The 9994-nt window shown below is 41.0% G+C and overlaps 1 protein-coding gene across 3 annotated transcripts; it reads left to right on the top strand.

The window, feature by feature from the left end:
- The first annotated feature begins 538 nt into the window (after positions 1 to 538).
- Positions 539 to 9915, top strand: ncln (nicalin). Of its 3 annotated transcripts, none has more exons than XM_015013245.2 (15): positions 539 to 810; positions 2348 to 2538; positions 3108 to 3252; positions 3359 to 3453; positions 4014 to 4094; positions 4256 to 4359; positions 4477 to 4565; positions 4755 to 4894; positions 5198 to 5376; positions 6521 to 6608; positions 6697 to 6735; positions 6856 to 7019; positions 7737 to 7790; positions 8090 to 8168; positions 8552 to 9915. In XM_015013245.2, exons 1-15 carry the CDS (start codon positions 636 to 638, stop codon positions 8612 to 8614), a joined length of 1686 nt encoding a protein of 561 aa, XP_014868731.1. In that variant the 5' UTR covers positions 539 to 635; the 3' UTR covers positions 8615 to 9915. The 3 variants fall into 3 exon arrangements, with proteins under 3 accessions (XP_014868731.1, XP_014868730.1, XP_014868729.1); XM_015013244.2 differs by having other exon boundaries at positions 5198 to 5424; positions 6859 to 7019; XM_015013243.2 differs by having other exon boundaries at positions 5198 to 5424.
- Positions 9916 to 9994: the final 79 nt, after the last annotated feature.

Genomic DNA, 9994 nt, shown 5'->3' with positions numbered 1-9994 from the left:
GTATATGAATAAGATGAGCATTTGCCTATTTCAATAAAATGAATACATTTATTTTTAGTCATATTTTCAAACATTATATCAACACTCTTATTCGGGAAGTTAGTGGTGACATTTTGCTTTTATAAGACTAGAAGAAAATAAAATCCATCTGGAATAATTGGGATTTTAATTGGGATTCTAAAAGGCAAACCAAAAACCACATGCCAAATTTTGTCTGGGTTTACAGTATGGTAATAACAAGGTTAAACATAATTTTTCATCCAAAAACAGGGATTGGTTGATGTTATGGTGCTTTGCGCCATCTAGTGTCATTAGATAATTTTGTACTTTATAAGTATAGTTGCCCTTTAAGATCCCTGAAGAACCCAATGATCAACTAAGTTTTTAATCTTTTACAGATAATATTTTTCACAGATAATATTGTAAATCATAATTAATTTTCAAAGTTTGCTATGCATTTTGTCTTTTTTCCCCCTGTAAAATACCTAAAAAAAATTGCCTGTGTATTTTTCACAGTGGAATGGGTGGTCGTGTTTGGTGCCTGATCAAAATTCGCTGCTGGTAACAGTCAGTGGGTGAGAGCGGTGACAGCTGAACATTTAGTCATCTACTGTACCCCGAGTACAATCGCCAAAATGTTCGAAGAAGCCAGTGAAGTGTTTGACAACATGTTCAAATCTTCGTTTCCCCTAACCTTTATAGTGTTTATCCCCGCGGTGCTGATCCTGGTGTCTCCGCTCCCGGCCGAGGCGGCTCATGAGTTCACGGTGTACCGCATGCAGCAGTACGACCTCCAGGGACAGCCGTACGGTGAGCCTGCCGCTCTTCTCCTGTCCTGTTTGAAGTAAACGGATATACGTGTTTATTAACAGGTTCCAACTAGTCATTCAGCTGAAGTTTTCCGTCAGTTTCAGACACCTTTAATGTAACGTTTCATTGACAGCTAACTAGCTGCTATTGTAGCCTAGCTTTCCGTTGAGGCAATGTTGGTGTGTGACTGAACCTCCTTCTCTCTCCCATTGTACTACTCATGGTATTAATTATTAATTAGCTAAGTTCATTTAAAATATGAGATATTAATACCACCGACACACATGCTGAGAACTTTCCACTCTTTGTCAACTCATTAAAAAGCTTATTCTGCCTAAAGGAAGAGAGTTAAATGTAAACTTAACGGCCAATTAAAGGTTTATTTACAAGAATTCACTTTTATTTCAGGGCTCAAATATTATTTTCTGCTTTATCTTCCATAAAACTTTCCAAATTTTAGCAGAACATGTTGCTCTGCTGTGCTCAGATTTTCGCCACTAACTATGCATTTGGTTTTCACCCTGCTTTTTGAATATAGAGAATATGCTTAAAAAAAGACAGAAATTAAGAAAAATATATAAGATAGAATTTGCTGTCGTGCCTCTTTTTACAAGGATTGTCAGCAACAGTGTGATTTGAATCTGGCTTGAACTGTATTTGATTGGTTTTTAGTGGACTGAACTGGCCTGACTCACATCGGGTTGGACTAGTATCAAAGTTTGTAATTTGAACCAAACCTGTTTTGTCCTGTAAAGTGTCTCGAGACGTTATGAATTTTTGCTATTTAAAACAAACTAAATTTAATTGAATATTTCTAAATAGGATGTGATTATTTGCATGCCTGTCGCAGTAAAATAGCACATTATATTCCACCAGTATCACACTTACTCATAAACTACATTCAGGGTGTTGCAGCGTCTCACAAGTGACAAAAACAGATGTTTCATCCCGGCTGAAGCTTTTGGCCTCAGTAGGTACTCCAAGAGGTTAGTCAGGTGAAGAAAGCTGCTATAATGTTGTGACCATGTCTTATGATTGCTTAAAGCATAAAATATAATTTGTTTTTAAATGTGTATCTCACTCAAAGATTCAGCTACTCATTTGTAGTTTGGCTGATGTGATCCCAGTTAATCATATGCAGGTAGAACTATTTTTTTTCCCCCTGATCGCTGTGCTTTGAATGACGTCAGATTAATGATTAGTGTTTAACTTGTGCTAAGCGCAGCACCCTCTGCTACACCGACGGCCGCCGCAGCCTCTCTCACTGTGAATCCCATTTGAAAGGCTTCTATGAAACAAACTATGACTGTCATTTGCATTCACATGAGCTCAGAAACGCTGAGAAAATGGTGGCAAAAAGCCATTCAAATAATTTAAATGAGATAAGAAGATAAAACATAATGAAAACAACAGTTTTATTCAAAGCTGTTTCTTTTTGTTTGTTTGTTTTTTTTCTTGTCAGTTCCTATTTGACAAACACGACAATTGAATGACTGTTGCTTCTGTCAGAGTTTATCAGCTTGTCCTCTGTCTTTAGGTACCAGGAATGCCATCCTGAATACAGAGGCGCGTACTGTGGAGGCAGAGGTACTAAGTCGCCGCTGTGTCATCATGCGTTTGGCGGATTTCTCCTACGACAAGTACCAGAAAGCCCTGCGCCAGTCGGCAGGGGCCGTGGTCATCATCCTGCCCAAGAACATGTCCGCCATGCCGCAGGACATAGTGCAGGTATTGATGTGATTCACTGTGTTATGTTGTTTTTGTAAATATGAATTCACTCCAATCTGTTTATCTAATATATTTTGAGAAGCTTCAAAAGTCATTTCTTGGTACACAACGCTCCATCTGATCTCTTGATTTAGTTTTTATGGTTTCCAATCCGTCTTTTGTAAAATGCGAGTCGACAGCAGCAAGTTAAAATCTGAAATGAGGAAAGTGTGACAAAGCCAAGCATTTGATGTGTTTCTAAACTCTTAAAAGAGATTATATTTGAAAATCGAAAGCATTTCTTTCATCCCCTTACTAATTATACCTCCCACAACATGAGTAGGCGTCTTCTAGAACGTGAAAGATAAATTATGAATTAACTATTTTATTGGTCTATTGCTTGTGTGGGGGGGGGCGGTGGATCATTTTCTTTAAAGTCATTTTTTGAAGATTTTTTTTTTTTCTAAGATTAGATTTTTCATGTCAGCTTCTTTTTTATTATTATTTTTTGTTTTTGCTGTCGGCATCTTTCTCAAGGCAGCTGTCTGATCTTATAAAGCCTGCAATCTTTCACCGTTTGCCCACTGTAGCAGTTCATGGAGCTGGAGCCAGAGATGCTGGCCATGGAGACCATCGTCCCCGTCTACTTTGCCGAGGAGGACGATGAGCTGCTGTCCATCTACACCCAGACCCTCACGTCCTCGTCCTCTCAGAGCTCCTTATCTGCAGCTGAAGGTAGACACCCGATGAGCAGAGGAGAAAAGACTACACCTTGCGTTTTAAGCATGGTTTGATTAGATATCGATTTGTTTGTGCAACTTTTTTTTTTGTCTTACTGTAGTGCTGCTGCACACAGCCACAGCAAATGGCTTTCAAATGGTGACCAGTGGAGCTCAGAGCAAAGCCATCAGTGACTGGGCCATCACCAGTTTGGAGGTGAGACGCAGAAACACGAAAGCATAAATCAAGTAAAAATGCCTGTTCTGCAGTTTTGAAATGTATTTGTTTTGGGCAATTTTGTCAGCTTCATTCAGAAGTATGAGATTAAATGACAATACTTATATGTTGGGAGATAGCGAGAACAGTTTTTGTGCAGAATTTCAAGTATAATTAGAAAAAGTGTTTGAGGTTCGACGAATATTGGAGTAGAGAGAGCTTTGGGGAACAGGTTTCCATGGCCGATCGGCTGCATACCAGGTTTACATCATCAGATCGAACACAAAGCAACGCATTTAGGGCTGCTAAAGCAAACCACTGGACTCTAGCTGCAGATGTTTTCTCCGTGGTGATAAATCCTGCCGTCCAGTCAGGCGGTCTAATGTACGAGTTCGGCGCAATTAAGAACCATTCCTGCTTTACGGTTTGAACAGCTTTGAGTAAAGGTTGTAGTTAGTTCAAACCATAGCCAGTCACTGAGGGTGCAGGTGTTTTGTTCACTTTGTTTTTCCCAACTAAATATATGTGGTCTAACCAGTCTCTGCTTTCTGCGTTTCTAGGGCCGTCTGACTGGAGTCGGAGGAGAGGACCTTCCAACCATCGTGGTGGTGGCTCATTATGATACTTTTGGTGTTGCTCCAGTATGTTGACCTTTTCTATTTCCTTACTTCCTGGTTTCTTGTAATTTTAGCACATTCAGCAAAAACCCAGCAGCACAAATGTCTCCCTAAATGTTTCGCAGCAACAACAACGTTTCGCAACAAAAGGCCAGCAAACTGACCCCCTGATCTTTTCATTGTAGTGGCTGTCATACGGCGCTGACTCAAACGGCAGTGGTGTGTCCATGCTGCTGGAGCTGGCTCGTCTCTTCTCCAAGCTCTACACCTACAAGAGGACGCACGCTGCGTGAGTCAAACGATCGTTAAGACGATTTTGATAAGATATGATCTGTGCTTGCTCCTCAGTGAGGCTCCGCAGATGTGCTGATCTTGTGGAACCGTTTTGGTCTGACTGTGTTTTTAGGTACAACCTGCTCTTCTTCGTGTCTGGTGGAGGGAAGTTTAACTACCAGGGTACCAAGCGTTGGCTGGAGGACAACCTGGACCACACAGGTGATGTTTGGTTGTCCAAACGCTCACACCTTTTCTGAACAAGCTTCTCCATTTGGATTTGAATTTATAGGCACATCTGTTTACAAATCTTTGAAGCTAATTCGTTGAGATAGACTGCATGTATTACTAGTTAGTCCCTCTTATTCATGCTTTTTCTCTGTTTTTTTTTTTCCTGTTTACCATCTTCAGACTCCAGTTTGCTGCAGGACAACGTAGCGTTTGTGTTGTGTCTGGACACTCTGGGGAACGGCGACTCGCTCTACCTTCATGTGTCCAAACCTCCAAAAGAGGGAACCCCTCAGTACTCTCTGCTCAAAGAACTGGAGACTGTAAGAGTTTAAGTACCCATCATGCATCAGTCTTATCAGAATAACCACATATACCATCTAAAAAAAAAAAAAAACTGTGATAAAATAAGCAGCTTCCTGTGCTGCAACGACTTGCGGAGACGTGTTCAGCGCTCATGTTTACATAAAAAAAAAAACATTTATTTGATACTGTATGAGTGTCAAAAGTTTATTCATTTTACCTAAAGTCCTTTCTTCTAACAAAGCACAGGATGCCTTTCTCTACCTTTAACAGGGGGCAAAGATTTGATTTCAGTTTGTGTTTTTCTTTTTCTCCTCTCCCAGGTGGTTGCAAGTCAACACCCTGAAGTAAAGTTCTCCATGGTTCACAAGAAAATCAACCTGGCCGACGACATGCTGGCCTGGGAGCACGAGCGCTTCGGGATCCGCCGGCTGCCGGCCTTCACTCTGTCCCATCTGCCCTCGCACCGCTCGGCTCAGCGCTCCAGCATCATGGACGTGCGGTCAGTGTCCCCCTCCTCTCGCCATGGAGCGGGAGAGCCCCCTGCTGGGTGGGTTCATTACTGCAAGTTACATGAATTCCCTAAAAGAAAGTCTTGCATTGCAGCTCCCGGTTTCGGACTTTCTTCCATCCGTCTGTGTGCCGCTTTAAAATGATGTTTCATTTTTTTATTTGTTAAAGGAAGGGTACTTACTTTTTACATATTTTGTCCTGTAGTAATCATAATAAACTGCTACACTGGTCTTTTCTTCCTCCCAGCGTTTCAAGGTACACATTATTTAAAACAAGAAATCCTGGCCAAAGAAGAAAGTTCATTGCCGTTATTTGGCAGAAATATCCAGTTCCTTCATTTGTGAGCCGCTCAGTCTGCTGGCTCAGTGTTTCAGTCCTTAAAAGTTTTATTTATTTATTTTTTTCTGAAACCTGGCTCGGATGAGGTGTAATCTTTCAAATGTTCTTTTTATTTATGTAACTTTATTCTTTTGGCCATCAGAGAACCGATTGACAAGCTTATTTCTAACCCCGCTCTGTAACGGCGCCTTAAAATCTCTTTGCTCCTTGTTTGTATGTCTTTCCTCATCTCTCAGTAGATTCTCAACATTTATATCCCAGTAAGCACAGGGACCGCCCGCCTTGATTTAAAGCAACACGTCGCATCACAAAACATTTTTCTTCACCTGTGAAGTAGCTCAGAGTGGCTGCACAGATTTGCCTTTTGGTTTTGGCACCATGGAGAAGCTAGGCTGCGATATATTTCTGATTCAAACTGTGATATTAGTTGTGATTAGTTCACATTTTTCTTACCTGATTCTGTCCTTCCCGTCATCACAGTTTTTCCATCTCTCTTCTTGACTCTGAACCTTTCAGCCACCAAAAGCTGCAAAAAATTTGGATCGGGTGCGTGTACCAAGGACCGTCCGTTTGACTAAATATATTATTTGCTTAAAGTATAACAACTTGCCAAATGTTGCAGGTCTTTGTGATTGTGATTTATTTCTCATCTTCACTCAGAAACATCTATGCATGTTGAATTGTGGCCCTGTCGGCCCTCGAGGACCCATCAGTTTCTTTTATTCTCAGTTGGCTGCGTTTCTGTCTGTTTGTTGTCGCGCTCCTCTGCTTTAAAAACCCGTTTCTTCTTACAGGCCTCACGTAGATGTCAGCAAGCTCAGCAGGAACGCCAAGGTGGTAGCGGAGGCTCTGGCGAGGGTCATCTACAATCTCACAGAAAAGGTAAAAATCGGCAGTGAATAGTTTAATTGTAATCTGTTCTGCTTATATTCTGCGTGTAATGCTTGCTGTCCGTTTCTCTTCTGCACAGGGAGCCTCTGGAGATCTCCAGATTTTCACAGAACAAATGGTGTGGAGCTACTGAGTCAGCTAGAAAAGTTTTAACCTTCTGTGTATAATTTGAGACACTGAATGGACTCTGTCCAGCTGTCGTCTTTCCTGTAGTGATGTGCTCGGTGTCCCACGTCAGCAGGTGCAGGAGGAGCATCTGTCCGCCGTGGTGGACTGGCTCACGGCGCAGCCGCGAGCCGCTCAGCTGGTGGACAAAGACAGCAGCGTCGTCTCCACGCTGGAGTATCACCTCAGCCGTTACCTCAAGGACGTCAAAAGGCACTACGTCAAAGCTGACAAAAGGTGACGGTGGAGCTGAAGTACAGATGAAAACGGTGACGCTATCAGTGAAACACGGCGCCTACAGTCTGGAGTTTGACTTTGGTTTCCAGTTGTGGAGAAGTACGGACAGAGAAAATAAGAGTCTGGGAAAATATTTGTGCTTCCAGACTTTTTATTTGTGTAAATGTTGTGCTTTTTTCCTCTCTTGTTTACCTTGAATGCTGTATGTTCATTGTTCTCTCTTCAGCATTTCTGATGATTTTTCCTTCCCATTTTCCTTCATTGCCCCCTTTTTTAATCTGTTTTCACTCCTTCATGCCCTTCTTTCCATCTTGAAATCTTTATTTCCTTCTATCTCCCCTTTTCTTTTGTCCTTATTTCTTTTTTTTTTCTGCTGTCCTTCCATCCTTTCCTTTCTTGTTTTCATCTGTCTTCTTTTCATTTACTCTTCCTTTGTTTTTGTGCCCTGTCTTTGTCAGACTGCCATGAATTCAAATTGACAGTTTTTGTTGTATAATTAACAAAAAGGGTTGACAAATCAGCCTGGAAAATATTTATCAGATATCTGGAAACCAAATGAAACCACACAAAGTAAATGAACCACCTTCTATATAACGGCAGTAGTAATAGGAATCGTGTTTCATCAAGCTGCTGGAACACACCACTGTCAGACCTGTTGGTGATCCGTTTACTCTAAATATGGTCTTAAAACAAAAGTTTCACTTTTCTCCTTTCCAGGGATCCGGAGTTTGTTTTCTACGATCAGCTGAAGCAGACTATGAATGCTTACAGGTAACGGCGTCATCTCCTCTGAGATGCTTCAGTTCGTCTAAAGCCACAGTGTTCATCTCAGATGGTTTTATCAGCAGATCGGCCTCCCGGCTGCTCCAACCTCCATACTCACCATGTGATTGAAGGCCTTGGTAGAAGGATTTATGCTCCTTCTAGGTTGTTTTAACAGATCAACCTTAGGCTCTGCAGTTTTAGTTTATCGTCACTGATGTAATGAATGTTCTATTGAGATCATTTTGAGATGAACTGCTGATGGTCCTCTCTCAGTCTTTGCCATTTTTCCCCTCCTTTTCTCTCAGAGTGAAGCCAGCTATTTTTGACCTGCTGCTGGCTCTCTGCATTGCAGCCTACTTAGGGATGATGTATCTGGCTATCCAGGTAAGCCACCATGTTGTCGCAGTAGCTTGTATCTCCTTAGGGACGGCCATTGAGAAATATGTGGAGCATCGGTTTAGTGGAAGGTCAAAAAGAACATTTCAGCTTATTAAAATGTGGGTCTTCAGTTATTTATTATTATTTTGTACTATTAAAGAAGATGTTTAATTAAATAACAGATGGATCATCATGGATCGAAACTAGGACAAAATACCAATAGTGGAGTTTTATTTAGTCTGTTTTCTTTATTGGTGTTTAATGTCAGAGTGAGGGGGGAAAAAAGTTTTTTGTAGTTTGTGAATTATCTGGTTTCTGCTGCGTGAACATTAACAGAACGTGCCGTCTGTAAGTCAGAGATTAATCGCGTCTCCTTTCTCTTTCCGCAGAACTTTGGACTCCTTTACAGCGTTGTCCGGAGAATCACTCAGCCCAAAGCCAAGGTCCACTGAGGTTTCCTGTTTTCAAGACCTCACTGTACCTCCTTCCTCAAATCCAGACACTCTAGCCAGTAAGAACGCAGAAGCCGGACCGAACTGCTGTTCTGATCAGGACCAGAAGCGTCACTTCCATTTCCTTCGCCCGGATGCACAAACTATGATGTCAGATCCTGTCTTGCTGCCAACCTTTTCCTGGTCTCATGGACCTCGATATTCAGGAGTCGTGTTTTGAGATGTTAACAGTTTGGTTATGTTTTTCTGTGCTGATCCTCGTTTGTTTCCCCGTCTCTCGTCGCTCTTTGAGCCGGACTGATGTGTCGTGTTAGGCAGCTAGAAACTGGAGTTCCTGTGATCACAGGCCCATCGAAGGAAAGATGCAAAGTTTTCTAGTTTCTTTCAATGTCCATCTCACGTGCTTGTGAGATGTTCTGCAAAATGCATCACTATTGTTCTCTATGCTTCAAAAATTCCCCCAAAACAAGAGGGTCAATTACCAAGCATTTAATGTCTCAAATCAGCAATATCCAGCATGAAACAAGTTGCCTTCATAGTTTTTGTGCCAATTTAACCTTTATTTTTAGTTGGTGGCAGTCAGTCACTTCTCATTTCAACGCTGGATATTTGACAGCTTAGTTCTGCTGGAAAGGGAGCTGAATTTGAACAAGAGGAGCGATCAAAATTAATCAGGAACACATTCAGAAATTTGAGTAGGTGAACGTCAACACTTTGAAAACAAAAAACTCCTAAGATACACTGTTTACAGGAAGGATGATCTGTGAAATGTGAAAAAGTTTTTAGATCTTTTTTTTTTCTTACCACCTGATGATTTGTGCAAGTTTCTCCAAATAAACGTTGTTCATTTCTTCTTCAAACTCTGCCATTAATTACTTTTTTTTTTTACTTTGTTTCATTTTGCTGTGTGACTTTCTATGATTTATTTTTGATTCTTGAATATTTTCCTCCCTTGATTAAAAGAGATTGTTCAATCATGTGATGGCAGGTATCGGAAAAATCATGTTTTCTTGTATCAGAGCAAAATTATTTGATTTTTTTTTTTTTTTTGCCTCTGAGCAACAACTTTGTTTCAAACCTAGAGGGTATTTAAAACACTGGACTTCTTAAAAATGGTTAGAAACCCGATAAATGAGGCAGAAATGTCCTAAATGGTTCTCTCTATGGTGTTTTTGGTGTTTATCTGCTTTGTTTTCTTGTGTTCTTTTGCATCACTGCATGACCCATGGTAACAATTACAGAACTTCTTATTTACCGGCAGATGCAAAAACTGTGGTACAAATAAAATCTAATTTATTGGAGTGGTTTGTTCTTGTCTGCGCACTGAAACCAACTTTCCTCTGCAGCCCGTTTCACGTCATCCGTGGCACTTGGATCTTT

This window comes from Poecilia mexicana, unplaced genomic scaffold (genome assembly GCF_051168715.1).
Source record: "Poecilia mexicana isolate PSO_F unplaced genomic scaffold, ASM5116871v1 scaffold_4, whole genome shotgun sequence".
Lineage (NCBI taxonomy): Eukaryota > Metazoa > Chordata > Actinopteri > Cyprinodontiformes > Poeciliidae > Poecilia > Poecilia mexicana.
The sequence above is the reverse complement of the archived record's forward strand: the minus strand, read 5'-3'. Positions and strand labels throughout refer to the sequence as shown.

Coding starts and splice junctions, on each gene's coding strand:
- ncln (XM_015013243.2), top strand. CDS start 636: ATGTTCGAAGAAGCCAGTGAAGTGTTTGACAACATGTTCAAATCTTCG. Junction 2,539..3,107: donor TGCCGCAGGACATAGTGCAG/GTATTGATGTGA, acceptor TGCCCACTGTAG/CAGTTCATGGAGCTGGAGCC. Junction 4,895..5,197: donor TGCTCAAAGAACTGGAGACT/GTAAGAGTTTAA, acceptor CTCCTCTCCCAG/GTGGTTGCAAGTCAACACCC.